A 26940-nucleotide genomic window follows, 5' to 3' on the forward strand; every position below is an offset into this window, starting at 1 on the left:
GATAGTATAAACTTTTAGAACCACACAAATATAAGTGTTAGAGAAATGTTTAGGAACAATTTTTAGGACGAGGATTCTTAATGAAGACTTCTTAAAAACGAATTTCATTAAATCAATCAGTCATCTATTTAGTTTTTGTAGTATTCTTCTTAGCCTTTGTAAATTTTTCAACGAACACTTCTCTTTTGTTTAAACCTTGGGCGATTCACGTGGTATTTACTCGCCATAGATATTGAGAATACAAGTCGTCGGTTCTCGAGAAGTTGTTACGATAAATTTCAATAACAACAATATTGTTCATGAGTTTAATTGCATTTTAGCGGCGTGGTTACCGGCATTATAAAATGTACTTTGAATCTGATAAGAATGGTAACAAATTATTCCAACCGATTTAATAAAATATTCAAAACAGCGAGTATCTACATCTCTTCAATCATTTTGTAATTCGCTTTTTGCTGATAAAATCGTTCTTCCGGATACTATAAATGATTCCACTATGTTGGACGATAGAGTCATTTGTCCTAGAAAATCTGTCGATAATGAACGTCTTAATCCTTTTAATACTTGTGTCGTTATCATCGTCGTATCGATGTTTCGGTATGATACGAACTCCTGTAATTCAAACGAAATTGGGACCCGTGCAAGGTGCTGTTTTGTCCACTGTGTGGAATTCGATTAAGTATTCTTCGTTCAAAGGAATTCCGTTCGCAACACCACCTGTTGGACGCCTCAGATTCAAGGTATTCGCCTAAACGTGTGAGAAAAGCTTAATTAAGTTACTAGATTAATACTTCCATCGATTTTTTAACAACTGGCCCAATTTTGCAAACGATAATATCTGTTGTTGTTTTTACAATTTATGGGCCGAGATCTATCAATATTTCTATGACACAGTCAGTAATAGTTTAGATGTTAAACAGGTTCTAACTTCGTTCGATTAATTTTTCCCAAAAATTTAGATAAAATTAGCATGTCGATTTTTCATGAAGGAGAACGTGTTACAGCCAAGTACTGCTGATATATTTGCGCTGAATCATAGTTATTAATTGAAAAATTTTAAGTTTGTAGAAATTGTCGTTTGGTTGATGGATAGCATGGCGGATAAAAAATATTGATGAACGATCGTTTAAATGTTACATAAAATTAGTTACTTTGCCCAGGACACGGTCTATGAAACCGATTATTGAATCAGAGGAATACCTGTAGAATAATTCTATACTTCACCTTACTTTGCCTACAAATAACACGTGTATTCAGTAATTGTGTTATTAAATCGACACTGATTAATAGAGTTGTAGAGTGGGGATATCAACTGTTGAATGTTTATGAAAATACAGAAACAATTTTTTTGTTTATAAAATTATTATTGTAGCCACCTGTGCCACCAACCCCGTGGAATGCAACACGGGCCACCATTAAGGAGCCAAAATCGTGTCCTCAACTATTCCCCAGTGATTTCCATTACATGGGAAACGAGGACTGCCTGTATTTGAGCGTATTCACTCCTGAGGTGATTTTTAGTGATAACAACATATTGTGAAATGTACTGTACGGAGAAAGAGAGATCAGTCTCGAATCAAGAAAAATGTCTATAGTATCGAATAACTGTTGCATAGATACAAAACATGCAGAAGCTGATACAAAACATATCATATAGTGTGTGTAATCAGTACTACGAACAGGGGTCGAAAGAAATTATTACAAATTCATTTGCTTTTTTCACTGCCAAATTTTCTGTTCTAAGAAACTAATTATAAAATAAAGTGTATTTATTGTTTTCAAATTCTCGTGAAAGTAAATATCTGTAGCCCAAATATACGTACCCTCAAAGACGCGTACATCATTTTAGCGAATAACAATAAATATTTATCGCACCGAGTGATCAAGTTTTTTTATATTCTGTTCACGGTAGACGAATTTTAATCGAAACATGACTCCACGGGCAGTTATGGTGTGGGTGTACGGTGGTTCCTTTGTTTCGGGATACATCAACACAGCATTCTACAGTCCGGATTTCTTCATAGAGAAAGATGTGATTATAGTCAGCATCAATTATCGCATCGGTGCCCTCGGTAATAACTTTCTCACGACACTCAAACAGCTTTGTCTAGTTGCAACTGAGACGCTAAACTTGAAATTTTAGGATTCTTAAATTTAAATCATCCTGATGCGTTAGGCAATGCTGGTTTGAAGGATCAGACTATGGCGTTACGATGGATTCAAGAAAATATTGCAGCGTTTGGGGGTGATCCGGGCCGAGTGACGATTTTTGGGGCAAGTGCTGGTAGCACATCCGTGACTTTGCACTTGTTGTCAGAACATTCGCGAGGTACAATATATAATGTCGATGTTTTCTACTATTGAAAAATGTTTATATTATACGTGTACAGGCTGGTCAATTAATTCTTGAAATTTCTGGGGAATATATTGGGTCGTCCCGAATATATAAGTTTGTACCGAATTTTTTACTAGAATTTAAAGCGAGTTTTATAACAAACGTTGCGTAGAATGTGGTAGAATGGAGATAGTGAATGTGTTGGTGTCATAATTGTATCGCTATTGGACTCTGTGTATTTTCTACAGGGCTCTTTCAGCGGGTCATCGCCCAAAGCGGTGCACCGGTGTTCCCTCTCTATTCGTCGCCAGAATTGGCGCTGAATAATGCTGTTAAGCTCGTTTCTACCCTCGGTTTCACGTCACAAAATACAACCGAAATCCTGGAATTCTTACTTCGTGCATCTGCCCAGGATATCGTGCAAAGAACAGAGACTATGGGCGTGGCCACTGCATTTGTGAGATTCAGGCATTCAGCCAAAGCATTCGTGCTCTTCGCGTCTTATAAGATATCTGAATCGAATATGTTGATATTAATTAAAAGATTACTATTCCAAATTTCTTGCGATCTTTTCGAGTAATCGAAAGCATCGAACGTGGTTCGCTGGAATTCTTTTTTTTATGTACATTCGCAGATTACACTACCGTTTGTCCCTACGACGGAAAATAACCGTCTTGCTGCACCCGAAGACATATTCATGTCTGAATGTCCGATAAAGGTGCTTGAAACTGGGAAATTCCTCAAACACGACGTAATGTTGGGTTTCACCAAGGACGAATTCATTTCGTTTTGGCCCTGTAAGTGTAAACGTTAGTTATCCCAGTCGATTATAAATTCCTCGGTGCAATACCACAGACGAGATATACTAGTAAACCTTACATCTAATATATTTTTCAGCGAGAAAAAAAAAAATTCAGATCGTTCTGCAAAAATTATTTTCGGTTGCGGGGATCAATTGTAATAATTTTTGGTGAATAGACATACCCCCGAAATCCTAACCATTTTCGAGAAAAAAAACCAATAGGTGCCTAAATTTTTCGGTGGAAAAAAAAAATTTCAAATCGTTCTAAAAAAATTATTTTTGGTTGTGGGGATCAATTGTAATAATTTTTGGTGAATAAACATACCCCCGAAATCCTACGCAGTTTCGAGAAAAAAATTCTTTACCGAAAATATGATGTGTGGGTATAAAGGTCTACTTGTATGCCTCGTTAATGGCAATACTCACTATGAACATAATTTGTAACGTTTTAGAAATTATACAAATTCGTTGTCTCATCTGGTATTACTCACGCTTTTTTATTGTGTGTTTTGCAGTTATTTATCTAATGCTAGATAGGTTTGCAAAAATATGGAATATGCTTTTTGTGTATATTCCGTTCGTCCCTGAGCATTGGTATGGTCCGCTGAATGACCTGTTGTCGGTAATGTTAATATCTGAATTATAGTAAATATACAATAAAAAAAATTGAATCAATCATGTGTAGTGTGACGCAAAGGTCCTTTAGGTATATGTTAGTCTGTAAACGTTAATGCTTGCAGATTGTACAAGAGTTCGTATTTAAGGCACCGATCGATCTCACTCGAGAATTTATAGAACAGAATAACGATGGCCACCCTATTTATTTTTATCAAGTATCGTACAATTCGCCCTATGTCTTTCACCATTTATTTAATGTTTCAAAAGAAGGTAAACATTTTGAATTCTCCGTCCCGCTGAAATTTAATTTTTAGACTACGAGATTACAAGACATTTTATGTTGTAGGAACTGGTCATTATGATGACGTCTCGTTGATTTTCAATATGAAACAATTGCATGCTCCCACTGATCCAAAACATCCTCATAATCAATTTCGAAGTAAGGTGGTCGCGTTGTGGACGAACTTCGCCAAATATGGGTAAAGTATTTTACTGCTGAACATTTGTTGTTAGTTTCTTGCGAGGAATTTCACAAACGCGGCCCTTACAGATTTTCGAGAGAAAAATCCATAAAATCTGCTTTTAACTTTCAGACTCTTACATTCCTAAATTTATAAGCACATGGACTATCAGACTTGAAAACTCACAGATTTTTAAATTGTTTGATAGTTCGTTAAACGTTTGAAGTTTCACAGTTTCAAACTTCTAGATTATTAGGCATTCAAACTTTTAAACATGATTATAGTCTCGCATATCCTATTCGTCGATACAAAAATTGATATTCCGTGTAAGACAAGGCGATCATTACAGGAATCCTACACCACAAGGCGATAAAGAGCTAGGAAGCGTAATTTGGGAGCCATCTGGAAAAGATGGTCAAGTATTTAACATCAGTGAAACTTTCAACATGATGAATCATAATGATGTGATAACTGAACGGATTCTTCTTATCAAAAAATTGATCTATTTTATCGCGCATTATGTATCTGGCTGCAGTTGAATTGTATTAATTGAATTGACGCGTCTGAATGTTGTAAAATAAATAAAGAGACTTTTATTTCAGTAACAATTTTAGAAAATACTTTTGTAATCCACCGGTTTGTGTCTGCAGGCACTGACGAGTGCCAAGGCAGTGTACAGACCCTTTTCATAATTCTCAACCCTTCCATCGATCAAGCGATCATGCATGATGAACGTTTCATTGATATCCAATTGTGATCTAGACTTTCTAGAGTCTGTCCAGATCACGTCGCTCGAATTGTTCGGTGTTGGGTTTCTGCAACGAAAAAAAAACCTATATCAGACATTAAACTTATTTGTATATTTATTTTACAATAGTAAACAGTATTTTAAAGGCAATTTTTCGTATAGGGTGTTACAAATTGTTATATACCCGTATTTAGCGAAATTAGCCCACAGAGTAACCATTCTTTTTCGAAATTGATTGAAGGAATTTGCAGGATCGGTAGGTGCTTGCAACTGTTTTACATTAAATATGTAGCCAACGTCGTCCAAGTGGGCAGTTCCTGAAATTACGATATTCGATGCAATATTAATTTTAACTTATAAGAAATTATCGATTTATTTTAAAGTAATACGAGGTACCATTTATTAAAAGAATAGGTATTTCTTCTTGTTATTGAAATTGTACATAACTTATTGTAATATTAACGAGATAACGTACCTTTCAGAGGATTATCATACAGTCGGTGCATCGAATATTCAGATTGATACGATAGTCGATAATAATAAATGGAATGATTTTCGTTACGTTTCGCCAGCATTCTTTGAGTCAAGTCGATGGGAATTCTAAAAAAAAAATCCGTTCCAATCTGCAAATAACATAAATTTTGCACAAACTCCTGGTGTCAGACATTTAAAAAATTTGTCAAAATCTGACGGAGAATTTGATCTCTTTAACTTTGGTAATTATTATAATCCTGACATAACAATTTAATTACTATGTGTTAGAATTATTGTCACGACTGTACCTTTACTATTTTGTTGATAGTCGTTTTAGAATCATTGCCCAGAAGATTTGCAAGTTGGTTCCTGGTTTTGCCACTGATGCTCTCTTCGTATTTGGCCCTGTTTTGTAAAAACTTGATAACCTGTTTTGTTGTGTTCACTTGATTGAATTTAACTGGAAAATATAACACGGTTTCGTTGTAGAATTAAGTATTAACAATGCTTGACCCTCTGACGCCCATGTATGACCCACATTGCTAGGTTTCATCGTCATTTTGAACAATCAAAACGCAATTGTGTTCCTCTATCGACAATAACAATTCGATTAGTAGCATTTATGATACTCACAGCCCATAAACAGAAGGATCTCGTCGCGAGTATAACCCATTATCATAGAATGGTGATAGAATTTTCCACTGTGATATTTTGTTACGGGACATTCTGTTAAAAATGCACTGTTACGAGGCGCGATGGTAGGATTCTCTATCGTCGGTCGAAATGGAAGGAAGTTCTGGAAATTTTAAAGGAAGCATAATGAAATTATTAACGTGATCGTTGTTGAAAAAATTTGCGTGGTATTTAATCTAAGAGCAACTTTGGACGAAACAGTTTATTTCGACCACGGTTGTAGATCTTCATGAATGATATTAGTAGTAAAAAAATACTAATGATATTACCAGAGACACTTTCGTAGTTCCTATCACAATATCCGAGGCAGGAGTATGAAGAAAAAAATTCAGTATGTCGTTTTTGTTCTTCGGTAGGTGACCAAGAATACGCAGAAGTTTGTGTGCATGAGCAGTAGCTTCCTGTGGTGTCTGATATGCCCACAAACATAGAGGTGTGCCACTCATACTGATCGATCGTATAAATAAACCTGATCGAATGATATATCAAAGCTAGTAAAGTATTATGCATAACAACTATTACTGATTATACAAAACTAACAATTATCGAAATTAAGGACAGATGTCTATAGTCCCATCGTGAATGGTAATGCAATAATCTCCGCTTTTTAGTGACAATTTTCACCCCGGATTCAAGCAACAGAATCCCTTTTGTTTATATTTCTTTCACTGATGGAAGAATGTTTAAATCTTCACAACAGTATTACCAGTATATCTGTAACATCTTCTCGATAAAAATCAGTTCAAAATTTTTTAATAGTTATCGATAATATTCCTCAAGCCACCATAAATTCGATTTTACGATTGAATAACGTATCATTGGGGTTGATTCTGTTAGGAATGGCTTTGTGGTAATTAGTACGATTGCAAAATATACGGAAGTGTTTCTCTGTGATCTTATTGGTAAAGAATCGAATATTTTTGTACGCACCTTTCGATTTTTTCGACAACGTGTGAAAACCCACGGATGCAGCACCTGCGCTTTGGCCAAAAATTGTAACTTGTTTTGGATTCCCACCAAACGCGTCAATATTCTTCTGCACCCATCGTAGAACCAGATTCTGATCCTTTAGGCCAGCATTGCCCGTTGCTCGTGGATGATTCAACGCCAGGAATCCTGGAAAATCATACAAGTGTTCTTCAATTTTCAGGATACATACAAAGAATATGTATTAACAAATAAATTATTATAATTTGGAACATTGGCAAAATTATAGAACTTTGAATCGAATTCTTTGGACCAAATCAAAGGAAATCAAATTTGAGTTGAAGAAAATTTTTGTACCGAGAGCACCGATGCGATAATTGAAACTGACGAAGACAATGTTCTCTTCTATGAAGAAATCAGGTCCGTACAACGATAGGTTGCCACTTCCACTTAAAAATCCACCGCCGTGTATCCAGACCATGACTGGTTTCAAATTCACTTCGTCTTCGAACTGCGTCTATCGTAATTTAAATTATTTAAATTCGTACTAGATAGTACGTACAATGTCTATATTGCATATTAAACTGATGATTTTTAGTTATGGATCGTTCAGAGATTTTGCCTAAATTAAAATATGTTATCCATATGGCAATAGAAGGGAAGTTTTAAAGCATAATTTTACTGTTTTAATGTTTACCTCAGGAGTAATAACGTTCAGGAACAAGCAATCTTCGTTTCCCATAAAAACACCCGATTGTAAGTCTAATTGAGGACACACGTTTCCTTCTTGGAATGCGTTTAACGTTTCGTTCCATGGTTTAACGGGCACTGGGGGCTGCACAGTGATTATTAAAGTTTTTAAAAACCAAACTTCATTGCGAATTATTAGAGTAGTCAGAAAATTCATATTTTAGAGACTCAGAAATGCAACTAACTTTAGTTAAAACCATAAAACCACATGGTTATTTTGTAGCTATTTGTAGCTGTCAAAAGTGACACTTTGTTTTTGCGAGTGTAAGTATGTAAATACAAAAATTGTCTTGCAAACTAAAGCTCTCAGAAAAAAATTCTTCAGATAAGAAAGTCGCTTTCTTTTTGATCAACCCCAATACATTGCTGTTCCAAAAATTTATTCGCGGTTATTTACCTGAAATCGAAGACTTCCAGTGGGTGGTTTCGCGTAGGGGATTCCCTTGAAAGACGAATATTCAATCGAGTTCCACACAGTGTGCGATATCAAACCGCGCACAGGTCCACTGTTCGTATACACTACGGGCGTTCGACGCGAATTAGCGAACAGACGCTCTGTCCAAGATATTAATAACACGAAAGTGCACCATATTTTACGATTCATCTTCGAAAAATTACAATACACGCGTCGGATATCCGTTCGATCGTTTTAATTCGTTCTGAAGCGAACGCAATTGCTTAAAATCGTTTGACTCGTCGCGCCACACAACTTGCGAAATTGTTATTATGTTCTGTCGATTTATTGTACCATCAGCTCAACTTCGAACGTAGTGTATTTAACTCGTCACATTCCAACGGTATTGATTTTGTCGATTGCAAAAGCGTCGAACGTTTTTCGCGAAAGAAAATATTTTTTTTTAGTAAGTTGCAAAACACGATACAGCGTCCGACGACCGTCAATTTTCTTATCGATGTCCCTTTTTCGATATCCCAAATTCACCTTGGGGGAAAAATACAATACTCTATTACAGTAAAACCATTTTTTTTATTCATTTCTTTTATGCGGTATAAAAAGTTGTCCTTTAATATTGAGATTTTTTTTTATGTTTATCATAATGCTATCTTATAGATATGCATATTTTCTAATAGAATACACGCAAATACAATCGTGCAGCCTTTTGTTTAAGAAAAATATAACTTATATTCTAAGCTAGAAACAAGTCTTGGGAAACAGTCCACTCTGATAAAAATTCTAAGAATACACTATAAAATATATATCAAAATCGAAATCATGTAGAAAGCTATAGTTGCAGACAAAGTTACGATTAAAAATCGACAATGTCATTTACTACTTTATAAAGCATAATTTTATGAAAAATGTATCAAAAATCTCTGTATACGTCTATTAAAGCAGTCTTGTAACGTTTATGGGATAATTCTGGCAGGTAGTGACGGCAGGTAAGCCATAATAATACGTCTTCTGGACGAATTCGTCGTTCGAAGTCAACAAACGATCGTTCATTACAAATTTGTCGTTCCCGATATCCAGTTGGTATCCTTCTGGTCCCGAAGGTGTCCAATATGTGCCATTCTGGACGGAATTCGGCGGAGTGGGATTTCTGTGAACATATTATAATATTAGACACTACGAAAAGCAAATGAATTTATCTGAAAAGCAAATGAATTTGTCTTGAATTAACTCTCTATAATCTATATTATTTTTGGCTTTTGAAAAAGATTATAACCCTTACCCATATTTGATGAAGTTCGACCACATCGTACTGATTTTATTGCAAAATTTATTGTACGTAGTATTGGGATTGGTGGGATAGCCGTCCATCAAGAACAACAGAGGAAGATCGTCGCCATGAGCAGCGCCTAAAATAGTTAATTAGGATTTTTATAAGATACAAGAGCAAAGAAAAATACTAAACAGTATAAATATAATTGGATTACTCACCGTTTATGTTCGGGTCGGATCGTCTGTGGTCGTTGTACTGCGAACTGTACGACATACGATAATAGTAAACGGGTTTGTTCTCGTTATACTTAACGAAGTATCTTTGCATGAGATCGATGGGCGATTTGAAATAATACAAAGTCGAGGCCTGAAATTCGGGAAAAGAAATCGTGAGATGAACTGTAAACATATGTAAAAATAATCCCAATAGAAATACCTTTATGAGTTCCCATTCGGTGCTGTTTACGATAGAGTTTACTGTACGTAAGAGAACATCGTTCACACCAGTTGGATCTAATAGGCTGGTAAGACCCTGTAATTTGTCTTGGAGCGCCTGTCGTTTGTAATCTAAGGCTGTCGTACGGAAAAATGATAGTTATCGATATTCAAATATTAGAAAGATATTTGTATAAAAATTAAAATACGAAAGAATAATTGATCGTTACCGGTCGAGAACAAAATGGTCTCTTGAGCCATGTAACCCATCAAAACAGGCACATGATTGAAGTTTCCAGATTCGAAGTACGACGCAGGACATTCGGTCAGGAATGGATCTTTAACATTGTTTCCAACTTCGGACGTAGGCGCGAACGCTATGTTAATTGGAATCTTTAACAGAAGAATTGATCATGCATAAAGCAAATTCTCGGTTTTTTAAACCCGATTTAAGGGGGGATATACCTTCACGAAGGTCAAAGAATCTATTTTTATCATTAGCTTATTTAAATTTCAGTAGAAAATCTCAAAAATTGAGTTAGAGCGGGTGGTTTTTAACATATTCTATGTTAGGACCATACCGGTATACTCATGGTTGACATAGCTGCGCCAAACGTTACGAGGTCCGTGGCATTGACGTTCATCAGATTAGTTAATAGCTCGGAGGTACTGTGAACAGACATGTTCATCCGTCTACCTAACTCATAGGCGTTCCAAAGAGCATAAGTTGGCGTCTTGTACGCCCACGAGCACAGAGCAGAGCCACTGTGACTTATGGCCTGCTGGAACAAACCTGATAGGAAAGATTCGCTGTTGTTAAATTTGCTTATCCCTGATGCAAAGCAGTTTGCCAATTGCAATTTTGAAAAATGTTACGAGCATTCTTACCACGAGATTTCGGGGACAAGACATGGTACGTCACTGACGCGCTACCAGCACTCTGGCCCATCAAACTCACTCGATTAGGATCACCGCCAAATCTGGCGATATTCTTTTGCACCCATTGCAGAGCCATGTTTTGATCCTTCAGACCTTGATTTCCTTGCGCGTCGGGAACTCCCAATGCCAGGAATCCTAAGAAAATTCGTGATAAATCGTTTTCTACCTAAATCTCTAATTGTTTAATGATATTTTCCCTGTACCTAAAACACCGAGACGGTAGTTCATGTCGACCATGACAATGTCTTTTTCCAAGAACCCATCAGGTCCGAATGTACCCTTACTGTCGCTTCCCGTTTGGAAAGCACCACCGTATATATAAACCAGCACCGGTTTCAATGCCTCTGTATTATTATTGAAATTCAACTGCAATAAATATATTCGTGACATAGTAAATTCGAAAATAGCATATGAATGGGGTAATAAAAAAATTATTTATTTTATACAGAAATTAACATTGAATGCTTACCACTGGCGTGTATACGTTCAGGTACAGACAATCTTCGTCTCCAACAACTGATTGATTTACAAGTTGTGGGCACATTTGACTCTCCTGTGTAGCACTTCTCACGTTTGTCCACGAGTCTGCTTCAATTGGGGCCTATATTTGACAGATTAAAGAATGGATCTCATAATCAGTGCAAAATGTCTCTAATTTCCTTATAACTCCTAATATAAAATTTTCAATCCGAGTAAAATTTTAAGAAAGCTCTAATTTGTCTGAGAAAAAGTCACTATGCATGTCTTAACTTCTGTCATGCTGGTTGAGATAAATTGTAGTTAGTAAAATATAATATTTGAGTTTAGACCTTTTCTTGTCACATTTGGAAAAATTTACAATTCTATTTGGGTTCTAATTAGAATTTAGTATTTTAAAAACAGAAATTAAATTGCTGAAGAATGATACGATAAATATAAAAATTTGAAGAGCTGTAAAAGAAATTTTTATCAAAATTGATTTGTTTAATTTTTAGTTGATACGTCTAAATCTGAATTCTTTAAAAATTGTACAACTTACAATTTTATTTATACAGATACATTGATATAATAATATTGTGTAAATTATATAGATCGTCTAGAAGATCGTAATATCGTGTCTTACCTTAAATCTGAGTTCGCCTACTGGTGGTTTCGCATAGGGAATCGCGAAGAAGCTAGAATAGGATTGTTGATGAAATGCAGTCTTCAGCACGACACCTTGAACAGGCCCTTTGTTGGTTTGCACGATTTGCGACAAATTTCGACATTTTGCCGCCGTTGCGAGGAAAGCAATGGCCAGGAATAGCGAATACCTCATCTTTGCTCGAAGTTCGTGAACACGACCTAACATGGTTGGTATAGATCATGCACCGGTTTATATACTCGTGATATCCGCGTTTCAGGTGGTCGCAGTTACGTAATTTTAATCAAAAATGTTAATATGCGTGACCTTATCTTATCGTTATTTCATTACTAGTAGGTAAACTAATTAATAATTGAAACGTCTTGCGTTGATTGGAACTCATGCTATTGGGCCTTGATCGAGAATTATACCAAAACTTTTATATACTCAGTTGGGTCGACATAAATTTAGACGAGCCTGAAATAACGACGGTGTTACGATAAACGACACTATAAATACCAATAGTACTATGTTTTAGTAGATTAAAAAAAAATACCATTCTGCGTGCGTTGATTTTAATTAATTTGTAAAATAATTTTCTCTGATAGTCATTAACGAAGATTGTCATGCAAATGACATTAATTTTGCATGTTTTTTATATGAATATGCAATATCTGCAGTCGATTTATCACAATAATATTTCTTCGATGTTAAACGAACATTTACAGAACCTGTGTGGTACCACGCCTTACATTTCAAACATTGAATCATACCTGATTCTTCGAACTTTTACGCATTTGCTTCGAGTTAGCAGAATCAGCTTTCATTTCTTATTTTGGCATTATTCTCTAGGTTATTTCCTTCTTTAGAGTTATTCAAATACTATTTTTTATTTCTGTTTTCGCACTTCAAATAACTGAAAATTTGCCATTGCTCAAAAACAGTTGCAAATATAATTATAGTTTGACTTTTTCATTTGATCATAGTTGACTGTGCTTGAAAAAACTAGGTATCATTTATTCATTGATTTTGAATTTGTTGTTTGATTAGATGTTCAGGCTTGTACGAACTGCCTTTTCAATATAAAAAAGAATGAATGATAAAAGTGGTAAAAATAACGTTGCCTGTTACTTTCCTGTTTATCGTTAAACAATTTCGCGACGTACAATTAGTCTTATGTACCGAGACTGTGGGTGGGGCCAATCATCGTCTGTGTTTTTGTTAAAACAGTTGCAAATCGTCTGGCGAATTTGCAATATAGCGAACTCTGCTGCAAATGAAAATCACGAAATCTTCAATTATCTTCATTTTAACGATATAAAAATAATTAATTATTATTGTAATTTGCATTCCTCCAGGATATGAAAGAGAAAGAATGACTTTGCAATTTTTAATACTGTGAATTTCAAGTCTTTTATTTGACTCACTTTGGCAATAGATTTTTAAAGTTCGATCAAAGTGTTTCATTTTTGTGAATTTTCAAAATTAAAGGTCTGAAATGTTTACATTGACTGCAGAATAAACTCTTAATTATACAGAGACAATTTTAGAATAATAACGTAGCCAGTTTTCGTGAAATAAAATCATGAACGTAACGTTATCGTATACCTCACTTGGGAGACTTCAATGCGTGGAAGGAGTCAGATCCGCAGTATTTCGTTTAGCAATTGAAACATTTAGTATTTCCATAGTTCTGCTATGTTTTAAATTCTATTAAACACATTCAATTATTAATATAAACAATTAACACGTTAGTATCTGTGTTCACATGTTTGTGAGTTTATTTATCTCTCTGTTAGTTGATATATCAACTTAGTATTCGATTGATAAAGCATATAGATTTTTAGGCAATCGAGTTATGGTGCAGTATAGAAAAACGAGGTTACAGTTACACATATTCCAACGTGAATTACGAAAAGTAACACGTTTCATTTTTCTTACGAAGGACAGCTTGTTTCGGTTTGTCAAATAAAAAAGTACATTTCATCGTTTCTTACGAATATTAGCACGTTTGGTGTTCTACGAAAGCTGACGTACCACATCCTTTCCCCACGGAAACTAGCACATTCTAATCTTTACGGCGAAAACTTTCACGGTTTGACGTATGATGACTTGAAATATATTTTGCACAGAGGAATCGAATCTTTGGAAATATTGATTAATAAATAATAACTCCAATTAATCACCAAACAGAAAAAATATGATACATTGTTGACCCATGTAACCCTTTTGTGTTCAATATGTTTTTGTGGGTTTGAAGAGGCTTGAAACATGCACACGTTGAATCATTATAAATACACAATCAGTATGTCGTATTGAAATTAAGCCTTTGTTGTTCGTTAATCGTTCGAGAGTTGAAAGAATGTCATCTAGATTCGATTGAATTCTATAAAGATAAATTTACAAAGAAACTAATTTCATAATGGTTTAAGCCTTTCTTTAACTCAATGTATTCATTAAGCACTCGCAGTTTAATCTATCCTGTAATCATAAGTAAATTTCGTTTTACCTTGATACGAACTATTCATAATATACACTCTGCGCGCAGGTAAGTTACGCGCGACTTGCTAACGGTTGTGCAAATAAAGGTGTCGCGCTTGATTCTCTGTTCACACACAATGATAAAGCGACTTTTTAACCCCTAGATGACCTTAAACAATTTAGACCTAACATACTATGCAACAAATCAATTAATTTTTTTTTGTTTCTTCGATTTCAATTATCTTGTCAACACATAATTACTTAATTGCACTTTCTCCGAGACTTAATAAGCTGCATATTTACAATTTATAATCTTAATATCTTGACAATATTAATACCCTGACTTGTATAATATCTTGGCAATTTTAATACGTAAATATCAATATAGAAAGTTACGCGTTCAAAACAGAATACGCAATATAGTATTACAAGTAACTAATTCTCTATTGAAAAAGTGATACGAAGTTTTGTTAGTATAATAGATATCAAACTACGTGACGAAGTAAATTACCAATGTTAACGAAACACTTGTCCAAATGCTCGCGTTTTATCTAGGAAATTTAAATAGTACTAAGAGTACTAGAAGCATCTATTAATTACAATGAAAGTATTCTGTACATGGAACCAACATTACAGCCAGAATCAAGATTTAATTTAGTGTAAGGCGTTTGTTGGATCGTCTTATTCATGTTGTTGACCAAATTATGCATTTTGTATTTTTAATACAAAAAAATAATATCTTTCTAAACAAATATATGCATCCTTATATTTAACATAAATCATTTCATATTGTTTTAATCCAAATATTTGAAAGGAAAGAGAATAAATTCAATCTCGTTTTGCAATTATTTATTTCCATTTCAGTGTACATAAACATATAATATCTTGACAGTATTACCAAATATTAATATCAAAAAGTATTGGAGCGACTAATATTACGTTCACAATCAGTACGAAATTTTCTTAGAATAATAAATATCAAATTTGACACTATAGTAATTATACGCTAATTGCGTCTATCAATTATGGTGAATACATCTTCTTCATGTTTTCACTTTCGCAGCCACTGTCATACTTCGATTTCTTAGAAATTATATCCTCAAAGTCCTCGTCCATTTTATTGGTCAAACGGTCGTACATTACAAAATCTTCGTTTCCAATATCTAGTTGCCTTCCATGTGTGCCCGATGGCAACCAGTTTGCATTACTCACGGTATTATTACTTGGAGTGGGATCCCTGTAAACATAAAATAACGTTAATCAATTTAATATTTAAATCAAATTGAAATCGAATCTACATTTGGTTTGCATTTACTCACGTGTATTTGATGAAGTTTGTCCACATAGAGACGACTCTCTTGCTGTACACATTGTACTCAATTTCTGGATCAGTAGGATTGATCAAGGGGATGTAGAACAGCAACGGAAGGTCGTCTTCGTGAGAAGTACCTAAAAGAATCGCCAATATGGCGGTAAGTACACGCAACAGAATATATTAATAATTTCATATTGCTACGAACAGCGAGGAAAAATTTAATCACCTGAAATCTGGGGCTCGATATATCTGTGGAAATTTTTCTCTGTGTTGAACGACAGTCGATAGTAATAAATAGGTCTGTCACCGCTGTGTTTGGTCAGTAACTTTTGCGTGAGGTCGATAGGCGCGATGTATAAGAACGAGGTTGCTATCTAAGAGCAGGGAAAATGAAATAAGAAAATTAATTCAAAGGTGTATAATCGATAAATAAGTAACGAATGAATTACCTTTATCACTTCTTGTTCGGTGCCGTTGTTGATCGTATCCATTATGTCTACGAGCTGTCCAGACGAACCTGTTGGATCTAGGAAATTATTAATGGTCCTCATGTACATGTACAGCTCTTGGCGTAGTTCTTCTATCACTGCAAGTAGAGAAAGAAAACAAACGGTGAATGAAAATCACTGTCCAGAAATAAAACGACGTTTGCTTTGGAATCCTATAATACAAAGATATTGCTTTTGATTCTCTTTTAACACTAGAACTATCAAAGTGATCAAAATGGCCCATTCGTAATTTCTAATAAAAATTGTAAAAGATTTACTCGACTAGATTTTTGCAAGTTTACCGTGGTTTTCTATGAGGGAATGAATAAACGTTTATTTCCATTGCATTATAAATTTCTTCAAGCACCTATCGTTTTAATTTCTTTGGTTCAAATAAATACAGTGTTAAATTACACGTGACCATTGGATGTAACATGTATGATTCTAAATTATTTTGAGAATTATGTATATCATTTATTATATATACTATGATATAATAATAGTAGAGTGTGCAGCTGAATGCGATGAGTTCTGAAATGAATACGAGTACTATTCGCCATAAGTTTCTATCAGAACTATAATTCCAGAGTACCACGTTGTACATAAATCGCAATGCTTAAAATTGGCGAACGTAAAGGATCGAAAAAATGACGTTTATACTTACGTATGGAGAACAAAATAGCCTCTTGTGCATTGTAACCCATCAGCATAGGAACTTTGTTGAACTTTCCTGATTCCAGAGTCGATATTGGACAATTAGGCAGGAAAGCATTGTCAGTTTTAGATTCAGTCGTGACTACGAACGGTATCAACATCGGAGTCTTTAACAGGAGAACAAATCATTCAACGATAGACAGAAGAAGTGAAAATGGCGAATAATTCTTGGAAACTTACGACTTCGTTGATCAGTTGCACTTTGGAAGATGCTTGAATGATATCGTAGGCTCTAGCTTTCTTTAGCCTCTCCAGAAGTATCTCAGGTGAGGTGGGTGAGAATCCCAAAGCTGCACCCAACTCATAAGCTATCATGAGAGCCTCTTTTGGAGTTTTGTACGCCCACGCACAAAGTGCAGAACCGCTTTGAGTAATACCTTGATGGAACAAGCCTGAAGACAAACGATTCAAAGTTAGTGGAATGCGTTTTCTAGACTACATAAATAATTAATTTTTCACATTCACGACTTTGCAAAGATAATATTAGTGATCTTACCAGTCGACATAGGCGACAGCATATGAAATATCACTGAAGAGGCACCAGCACTTTCGCCCATTATCGTCACTTTGTTTGGATCGCCTCCGAATTTGGCGATATTCTTTTGCACCCACTTCAGAGCTAAATTCTGATCCTTCAGACCTTGATTACCGGACGCATCGGGGAGTTCCAATGCCAGGAAACCTACGATATCAAAGAGTAGGGTTGTACTTGATTTGCAGAATCAATTTTGAAATTCAAATCGAGACATTTTGTGAATACCCAAAGGTCCAAGACGGTAGTTCATAGCTACCATGACTATGTCGTCTTCTATGAACCAGTCTGGACCATACATGGCTTGTCGATTGCCTCCTGATATGTATCCACCGCCATATATCCAAACCATCACAGGTTTCAGCTTGGCTTTACCAGTGAACTTGGTCTGTCGATCATCGAAAACATTGTATAATTTTAACTAGGTTTTATCACGATAATGTGATAATTTAAACGTGTCGAGGCTTGTACAAACAATGGTCCACATCTATTGTTTCTTTGCATACTTTTCAAGTACAATATATAACGCAACTACTTTGTAACACCTATGTGTATAAATATACATACATATTTATTTAATATAACTTTCAGTATTTTTAGTATCATCTCTTTTGAAATAAAACAATATTTACTGTACTGTTTCCTATTTTCACAATTACTATTACTCTAGTGGTCTCGATTTGATTGCAATAAGTAAGACAGTATTGTGTCCAGAGTTATTTTCGTAATTCTAGTTTATAGACAGAGATAAAAATTTCGAAAGTAAACAAGTTGCATCCACAAGTAATGTTTGTTTTTTTTATATAAATATGATATGCTGTAATATCGTGAATACTTACTAGAGGAGTGTATACGTTTAGGTATAGACAATCTTCCTTTCCAATGGGCCCAATGAGGAACGTCTGCATACATAATGGTGCCTCGACTGTTGCATTTAACACGTCTGTCCAAGGTTCGGCTTCAACGGGGTCCTACGGTCATTGCATACAAAAATGACATATTACAGAATAAACTGTATAACTAAATCTAATTTATCTCGTATTATTAATAATCAAATGTTGGTCTATGATTGTTACACAGATAGTCGTATCGATCAGATTACAAAATTTAAATTAAAATTTCAATAAAATTCTGGTGAATTTGGAGCCCAATATACTTTCTGTAAGTAGTGATTAGAGATTTGAAAAAATTATATGCTCAAAATAAAAAATTTCTAAAAAGCTACCTTATTTTACATTGCATCTTTATTTTCATGCACTGGTATAATGAAAACACAATAGTGAAATTATACGGAATTGTATCGTTCGAATAATAGATTTAGTGATTCTTACCCTGAACCTGAGATCGCCTAGTGGTGGTTTCGCATAGGGAATCCCAAGGAAAGCAGAATAGTCGTCTTCGTTTAACACAGTTGTCATGTGTCTCCCTCTGACTGGCCCTTTGTCGGTTTGCACGACTGACGTGTATATATCACATTGTACCGCAGTCGCAAGAAAAATAACTCCGAAAACGAACGTGCACTTCATCTTCGCGGTTTGGATCCCAAAATGATTTCTATAATCGATGGTATCCACTTACCATCGAGCAAGTGGAAGTTATTTGAACGCGATAGGTGAATTATTTCTGTTTTATATAGTATGTTTCGTGCCAGATGCAACGCGTGTCACTATTATATGTTACTTAAAAATATTACTTTTATCGGGTTGGTTATTCTTCTGTTGAATTATAAATTATTTCCTGTCATCGGATGGACGTACTTTATTGTGCTATCGTCTATACCGTAATGCGAAAAAGAAGTGAATTATTGTAGCAATTCGATGCTCAAATATATATGCAACTTGACTCGTGAATCATTTTATCTATATTCTTGTTTGATGATTATACAGTGCCATTTGGCTAGTTTAACTTCAATAAAATGTGGTAAAACTATCTAATTTCGTTGATAAAGTCGTCCTTGTTGCGTTGCAAAAACACGTGAGAAATGTCATTGAAAAATTGACGCCTCGAGTCTATCTAAAGTGCATCACGATCGAACACACCAAAGAAATGCCATTCGAAATTACTAAAATTGTTGTTATATATTTTTTAGTTTTTTTTCGAAATAAGTAAACGACAGGGTCTTTTTTACTGACTTCTTCATGGATAGAACAACCACTGAGGGGACTCGATTAGGCCATTTTTGAATCTTCTCGTTTCGTCGTTTTCCCAATCGTAAATCGAAATTCCGCGAACCGTTGAAAAACCGAGCTACCCGACATCTATTTTACGTTGTTTATCCGTTCAACTATCAAAAAAAATATTTCTAAAATATAAAATTACGACTAGGTTGTCAAATTCAGAGTCGTGAATCACTGAGTTCGAGGATGAGAACTATCAACGTATCGAAAAGGAGCATGTACAATTTATAAATGCCATCTTGCAGTTATTTATTATAATTTCAACGTATATAATCTTATCATAACGTTTTTAATTTAAAACTAAATACGTTGTATATTTCACATTTGTGCGTAGAATTTCCACGAATTTTTCATTGTTCGAGTAACTAATATTAGGTTGCCAATGTGTTTCAAAGTGTGCCAAAGTTTCGTTAGAATGATAAGTATGAAACATCAAAGAGTTGCGCTTTATCAAAGAAGTCATAGACAGTATGTTTGCAAATACGCTAGTAGCATTTATTAATTACAATCTAGTAGTTACTGGGGTTACTGAATTTACTACTTTGTTTACGACACCGGCTTTGCAGCCAGTTTTATCGTTCGTTAATTTGGCGGCGATAAGAAGCTCGAACTCTAAATCTATCGGATCGACGAAACGCTTGTGCATTTTGAATTCTTCGTTTCCAATGTTTAGCTGCAGTCCCTCTTTGCCAGATGTTACCCATTTTGCCCTGCTCACTGTGTTATTGCTCGGAGTAGGATCCCTGCGAACATAAATTAACGTTAGAATTCTCACGTTGGAGAAAAAATAAATCAAATAATTTTGTTCGATCGGTATTATCGTGATTAGCGAACGTTAGCAAAAGCTAATTTTTAAAACAGGAAATACAATGTGAATTACAGAATACAGTACTGTCACGATTATTGCAACGATCTATGTAAGAAGTACTTGCTAGGCAATTATCAGTTCAGAACCCTGAACCAACGCGAAATGATGCATTTACTTACGAATATTTGATGAAGTTGGTCCACATAGAGACGAGTCTCTTGCAGTACAGATTGAATGGATCTTGCGGATCAGAAGGGTTCAGTACAGAGACGTAGAACAACAAAGGAAGATCATCCTCGTGAGCAGTGCCTAAAACAATTGCAAATATCGCGGTAATGAGGTACTCGAGCTAGAGGATAGTTTAATCGCTTAAAACCGGAAATTTGGTCACCTGACAACTGGGATGCGAAAATTCTGTGGAAATTCTTCTCCGTGTCGTACGCCAGTCGATAGAAATAAACAGGTATGTCGCCGTTGTATTTGGCCATTAATTTTTGCGTGAGATGGATAGGCGCGTTGAACCACCACGAGCTTGCCACCTAAAAATAAGAAAAATTAAATAGAAAAATATATAATCGATAAGCAATTAGTGTAACATGTGAGTTACCTTTATTAATTGTTGTTCGGTGGCGTTGGTGACCATATCTGCTACGTTTACGAGATATTTAGTCGAACCAGCTGGGTCTAGGAAACTGTTCCACGATCTCAAAAACATGTGCAGCTCTTGGCGCAGTTCTTCCAACACTGCAAGCACGGAGAGAAAACAAACGGTGAATGAAAATCGTTGTCCAGGAATAAGAGAACTTTTCTTTGGGTAAAACAAAAGCTGCCTAGCCAACGAATCGAAATAATACTCTTTCTTTCAAATCACCATAAATCTCTGTTAGAACAGTAATTCCAGAATAAATCGCGAAGCTTAAAATTGGCGAACGGAAAGGGCGAGAAAAGCGACGTTTATACTCACGCACTGCAAACAAGATCGCCTCCTCTGCATTGAAACCCATCAACATGGGAACGTGGGCGTAGTTTCCTTTCTCCATCATCGATATCGGGCAATCGCTCAGGAAGGGATTGTTGGTCTTAAATTCAGTCGTGGGCACGAACGGTATCATGATCGGGGTCTTTAACAGAAAAACAAATCGTTCAACGATACACAGAATAGCCGATAACTTTACAGTTTAACAATCTCCAAAATTAGTATCGGAAACATACGATCAGATTGACTAGTTGCACTTTAGTTTCGGCCTGTACGATGTCGAAGGCGTCAGCTTTCTTTAGTCTTTTGAGCAATATGTCGGGGGTGGAGGGTACCAATCCCATAATTGTACCCAACTCGTAGGCCACCGTGAGAGACTCTACCGGTGTTTTGTAAGCCCACGGGCAAAGCGCACTACCGCTTTGAGCAATACCTTGATGGAACAAACCTGACAAGAAACGAAGTTAAAATAATTGATTGTTCACATTTACAATTTTGCAAAGGTAGTATCAGTGTTCTTACCAGCCGACATAGGCGACAGCATATGATATACCACTGAAGAGCCACCAGCACTTTCGCCCATTAAGGTCACTCGCTTTGGATCGCCTCCGAATTTAGCGATGTTCCTTTGCACCCACTTCAGAGCTAAATTCTGATCCTTCAGACCCTGATTACCGGACGCATCGGGGAGCCCCAATGCCAGGAAACCTACGATATCAAAGAGTCAGTAGGGTTGCACTCGATTTGTGGAAAATCGAGTGGAAGTAGGACATTTTGTAAATACCTAGAGCACCGAGACGGTAGTTCATGGCAACCATGACTATGTCGTCTTCTATGTACCAGTCGGGGCCATATATGGGCTTTAGAATGCCTCCAGTTAGAAATGCGCCTCCGAATATCCATACTAACACCGGTTTCAGTTTGACCTGGTTAAACTGCGTCTGTCGATAATTGAAAACGTTCAATTTTAACCGTACAAAGCATGATAATTAAACTGCGGAGGTTTATGCAAATTCATATTTTTATTAATTCAATTATCGAAGTAAGAGCTTACTTTAACAATAGCACTACCAAAACCGACAAAATAACCCATTAGTAATTTGTGATAAAAATTGTAAAAAATTTACTCGACTACGTTTTTGAAAATTGACCGTAGTTTTTTAGAAGAGATTATACATTTCCTCGATTATCTGTTGTTTTAAGTGATTATTGAGTGATTTTATATTTTTGCATATTAAGTGTAGTAATAACGCATATTTGCGTTAACTCAAATTCGATGCATAAGCAATGTTTATTTTTACATACAAGCAGACATGTAGATGTACGCGAAAATGTAGAAGCGATGTATTGTAGTGTCGTGAATACTTACGTCAGGGGTGTATACGTTTAGGTATAGACAATCTTCCTTTCCAAGGGGCCCAATGAGGAACGTCTGCATACATAATGGTGCCTCGACTGTTGCATTTATCACGTCTTTCCAAGGTTCGGCTTCAACGGGGTCCTACGGTCATTGCATACAAAAATGACATATTACAGATCAAACTGTATAACTAAATCTAATTTATCTCGTATTATTAATAATCGAATGTTGGTCTATGCTTGTTACACAGATAGTCGTATCGATCAGATTACAAAATTTGGATTAAAATCTCAATAAAATTCTGGTGAATTTGGAGCCCTATACTTTCTGTAAGTAGTGATTAGAGATTTGAAAAAATTATATGCTCAAAATAAAAAATTTCTAAAAAGCTACCTTATTTTACACTGCATCTTTATTTTCATGCACTGGTACAATGAAGACACTAAATAATAAATTTAGTGATTCTTACCTTAAACCTGAGATGTCCTACTGGTGGTTTCGCAAAGGGAATCCCAAGGAAAGTAGAATACTCGCGTCTGTGAAACGCAGTTGTCGACAGTTTCCCTCTGACTGGCCCTTTGTCGGTTTCAACGACTGGCGTGTATATATGGCATTGTACCGCAGTCGCGAGAAAAATAACTGCGAAGACGAACGTGCACTTCATCTTCGCGGTTTGGATCCCAAAATGATTCCTATAATCGATGGTATCCACTTACCATCGTGTAAGTGGAAGTTGTTTTAACGCGACAGTTGAATTATTTCTATTTTATATAGTATGTTTCTTGTCAGATGTAACGCTTGTCACACTATTATATGTTACTTAAAAATATTACTTTTATCGGGTTGGTTATTCTTCTGTTGAATTATAAATTATTTCCTGACATCGGTTGGACGTACTTTATTGTGCTATCGCCTATACCGTAATGCGAGAAAGAAGTGAATTATTGTAGCAATTCGATGCTCAAATATACAGTGTGGGGCAGTAACTATTAACACCTCAGATATCTTCGAAACTATAAGTTTCACAGAAATATTTGCTAAAGTAAATTGCACAGTACGAAGGGCGCTATTGGGTGGCGATAATAGTTTTTTTGCAGGTGGAGGTACTTCGGACATTTGAAGGTCACATTCATTTTTTTAAATGGATCGATATGTTTTTGCTTCCGTATCACGATAGAGGATCTTAAAACGAATTCAACGACCTATTACACAAGGTCATTGAAGGTCATAGAAAGTAGAGAAAGGCGATAATACTTACGGTTTTGGTAGTAAATGAAACATGTTTATAGTAGGTGTTCGAAATGATGACCATCACTGTCAATGCACCGTTGGATTCTTTTTACGATTGATTGACTTGCAAGTCTTACAGCGTCAGAACTTATTGATGCACAGGCTGCAATAATTCGCTGTTGCATATCGTGAGATGTAGTTGGTACTTCTTTGTACACTTTCTCTTTCAGTGTTCCCCACAGAAAGAAATCTAAAGGTGTTATGTCTGGTGAACGAGCTGGCCACGATATTGGACCGCCGCGTCCAATCCAACGATTTCGAAATTTTTCATCGAGTTCCCTTCGCGCAATCGATGAATAATGTGCTGGGCATCCATCATGTTGATACCACATGGTTTGTCGTGTAAATAAAGGTAACTCTACTAGCAAAAGACCCAATGTATCCTTCATAAAATTAGCATGGATGTTGCCATTCAAATTTCCATTGATAAAATAAGGTCCAATAATTTTATCACCTATGATACCGCACCATACATTCACAGACCATTGTTTTTGATGTTCAACCTGTCGCAGCCAATGTGGATTTTCCGCTGCCCATAAATGCATGTTATGCAAATTAACATTCCCGTGATTTGTGAATGTTGCTTCATCAGTAAATAAGACGGTATTAAAAAAAAAGCTCATTGTTTTGAATCTGACGTATAGCCCATCGACAAAACTCAACGCGATTCATGAAGTCGTTCCCATGCAATTCTTGGTGAAGACTAACGTGATACGGATGAAATTTGTGACGGTGCAAAATGCGAAGTACGCTCCTCCTACTAATGCCAGATTCGCGTTCAATTTGTCGCGAACTAATATGAGAATTTCTAGACACACTAGCGAGCACACCGATTTCCATTTCTTCGTTAATTACTCGTTTCTGGCGTTCACTTTTACGAACACTTAAACTACCGGTTTGCCTAAGTTTATCATACACATTTTTAAATGTTTGACGCGAAGGCTGAGACCGATGTGGATATCGTTCAGCATACAAGTTTTTCGCCCTTACAGAATTTTGTTGTCATTCGCCATAAATAAGAAGCATATCAACCTGCTCTTCAAACGGCTACATCGTGCCGGATTGACCGATTTATCGATACTAATCTTATGATGTTTATCTTACTCTGCAAACTATTAAAGTGTCCTTCAAGCAGTGTTTATTCTCAGTGAAGTAAACGGTAAGCATTCCTCTACTGTTGACAATACGTATGTTTCATTTACTACCAAAACCGTAAGTATTATCGCCTTTCTCTACTTTCTATGACCTTCAATGACCTTGTGTAATAGGTCGTTGAATTCGTTTTAAGATCCTCTATCGTGATACGGAAAGCAAAAACATATCGATCCATTTAAAAAAATGGATGTGACCTTCAAATGTCCGAAGTACCTCCACCTGCAAAAAAACTATTATCGCCACCCAATAGCGTCCTTCGTACTGTGCAATTTACTTTAGCAAACATTTCTGTGAAACTTATAGTTTCCAAGATATCTGAGGTGCTAATAGTTACTGCCCCACCCTGTATATGCAACTTGACTCGTGAATCATTTTATCTATATTCTTGTTTGATGATTATATAGTGCCATTTGGCTAGTTTAACCTCAAAAAAATGTGGTAAAACTATCTAATTTCGTTGATAAAGTCGTCCTTGTTGCGTTGCAAAAACACGTGAGAAATGTCATTGAAAAATTGACGCCTCGAGTCTACCTAAAGTGCAACACGATCGAACACACCAAAGAAATGCCATTCGAAATAACTAAAATTGTTGTTATATATTTTTTAGTTTTTTTTCGAATTAAGTAAACGACAGGATCTTTTTTAATGATTTCTTCATGAATAGAACAGCCACTGAAGGGACTCGTCGTTTCGTCGTCTTCCCAATCGTGAATCGAAATTACGCGAATCGCTGAAAAACCGAACTACCTATTTTACGCTGCTTACGAGCTTACCTATTTAGCTCTATTTTACGTTGCTTATCCGTTCAACTATTAAAAAGAATATTTCTAAAAAAAAAAATGACGACTAGGTTGTCAAATTCAGAGTCGTGAATCACTAAGTTAAAGGATGAGAACTATCAGTTGAATTATTTTGACAATTGGATGTTCAAATAATGACGGAACTAACCTAATGAATCATTCTGTGTACATTGAATATATCAATGCCATTTGGCTAGTTTAATGTCTGCATAATGTTGGTAAATGGTATTGCAGAGACGTTTCAATGTTTTTTAATTAATTTTCTCGTATGTATGTTCTCGAAATTTCTTTACAGGAAAGTTTTAATTGTTTTTATAGGAATTATTCTATGTTGTTAAATGTAGATTGTAATACCACACGTTTTGTTATTCGTGGTCCAACCATACCAGTTTGTTACAAATATTTACGTAATTGTTTTCCTGCTTCATGACATGTAAATATTTAATTTTTTTTAATTTATATGTATTATAACTTCCTGTTACACGTGTCATGTGTCTAGAAAGTAGCATTTGATACGTTTGAATATGTTTTGGCTGATGCATCTGACCATTATTCGCTATTTCTACTTATATTGATATGCAAGTCCACCTCCATAGCTTTATACGCTTTTTATCCCTTCTTTTCGGCTTATTTTTTATTTATTTATGATTTCATCGACTTTTCGCGTTAACTTTGCAAACAGATTCAACAACTTTTATTTCTGCTTTTAAGATATCGTGGATTATACTTAGTCTATATGCTTTAATTTCACACCAGACTCAAAAGTCTTCGAATATCATTTTTTTAAATTTACTTTGCTAAACGTGCCAATTTTTTTTTGAACGTATAGAATAACTGTCAACTTCGAACTGACAATAAATTACCCAGCCAACTATTTAT

The 26940-nt window shown here is 35.6% G+C and overlaps 4 protein-coding genes across 5 annotated transcripts in view; 2 read left to right on the forward strand and 2 right to left on the reverse strand.

The window, feature by feature from the left end:
- Positions 1-26940, forward strand: part of LOC143342928 (uncharacterized) — a 454297-nt gene that overhangs the window by 323146 nt on the left and 104211 nt on the right. The gene's annotated exons all lie outside the window — the stretch shown is intronic.
- Positions 530-5054, forward strand: LOC143342931 (juvenile hormone esterase-like). 2 transcript variants are annotated; one of them, XM_076767271.1, is made up of 10 exons: positions 530-740; positions 1373-1510; positions 1913-2072; positions 2144-2329; positions 2584-2792; positions 2970-3132; positions 3653-3759; positions 3878-4025; positions 4102-4234; positions 4566-5054. In XM_076767271.1, exons 1-10 carry the CDS (start codon positions 540-542, stop codon positions 4753-4755), a joined length of 1635 nt encoding a protein of 544 aa, XP_076623386.1. In that variant the 5' UTR covers positions 530-539; the 3' UTR covers positions 4756-5054. The 2 variants fall into 2 exon arrangements, with proteins under 2 accessions (XP_076623386.1, XP_076623387.1); XM_076767272.1 differs by having other exon boundaries at positions 2177-2329.
- On the reverse strand, positions 4827-12160 carry LOC143342845 (esterase B1-like). Its single transcript, XM_076767131.1, has 17 exons — positions 11966-12160; positions 11333-11464; positions 11067-11229; positions 10813-10998; positions 10506-10717; positions 10155-10317; positions 9926-10062; positions 9709-9856; positions 9500-9626; positions 9172-9367; positions 7756-7893; positions 7416-7575; positions 7062-7247; positions 5747-5898; positions 5440-5587; positions 5149-5281; positions 4827-5031 (listed from the first exon to the last, which is right to left on the reverse strand). The coding sequence occupies exons 1-17, from the start codon at positions 12158-12160 to the stop codon at positions 4827-4829; spliced, it is 2781 nt and encodes a 926-aa protein (XP_076623246.1).
- On the reverse strand, positions 15439-23628 carry LOC143342846 (uncharacterized). The gene is made up of 21 exons (XM_076767132.1): positions 23286-23628; positions 22826-22957; positions 22241-22397; positions 21979-22164; positions 21693-21904; positions 21445-21601; positions 21088-21224; positions 20872-21019; positions 20660-20789; positions 20179-20415; positions 19176-19210; positions 18827-19068; positions 18335-18466; positions 17724-17883; positions 17460-17645; positions 17144-17355; positions 16914-17070; positions 16211-16347; positions 15988-16135; positions 15766-15895; positions 15439-15683 (listed from the first exon to the last, which is right to left on the reverse strand). The coding sequence occupies exons 1-21, from the start codon at positions 23478-23480 to the stop codon at positions 15470-15472; spliced, it is 3444 nt and encodes a 1147-aa protein (XP_076623247.1). The 5' UTR covers positions 23481-23628; the 3' UTR covers positions 15439-15469.

Source organism: Colletes latitarsis, chromosome 6 (genome assembly GCF_051014445.1).
Source record: "Colletes latitarsis isolate SP2378_abdomen chromosome 6, iyColLati1, whole genome shotgun sequence".
Classification (NCBI taxonomy): Eukaryota; Metazoa; Arthropoda; class Insecta; order Hymenoptera; family Colletidae; genus Colletes; species Colletes latitarsis.

Coding starts and splice junctions, on each gene's coding strand:
- LOC143342931 (XM_076767271.1), top strand. CDS start 540: ATGAACGTCTTAATCCTTTTAATACTTGTGTCGTTATCATCGTCGTAT. Junction 2,330..2,583: donor GTTGTCAGAACATTCGCGAG/GTACAATATATA, acceptor TATTTTCTACAG/GGCTCTTTCAGCGGGTCATC. Junction 3,760..3,877: donor CGCTGAATGACCTGTTGTCG/GTAATGTTAATA, acceptor TAATGCTTGCAG/ATTGTACAAGAGTTCGTATT.
- LOC143342845 (XM_076767131.1), bottom strand. CDS start 12,160: ATGAGGTATTCGCTATTCCTGGCCATTGCTTTCCTCGCAACGGCGGCA. Junction 7,894..9,171: donor GCCAGAATTATCCCATAAAC/GTTACAAGACTG, acceptor ATCACTGTGCAG/CCCCCAGTGCCCGTTAAACC. Junction 7,248..7,415: donor TTATCGCATCGGTGCTCTCG/GTACAAAAATTT, acceptor ATGATTTTCCAG/GATTCCTGGCGTTGAATCAT.
- LOC143342846 (XM_076767132.1), bottom strand. CDS start 23,480: ATGAAGTGCACGTTCGTCTTCGCAGTTATTTTTCTCGCGACTGCGGTA. Junction 20,416..20,659: donor ACCAACTTCATCAAATATTC/GTAAGTAAATGC, acceptor TTATGTTCGCAG/GGATCCTACTCCGAGCAATA. Junction 17,356..17,459: donor GCTGTCGCCTATGTCGACTG/GTAAGATCACTA, acceptor GTTTGTCTTCAG/GCTTGTTCCATCAAGGTATT.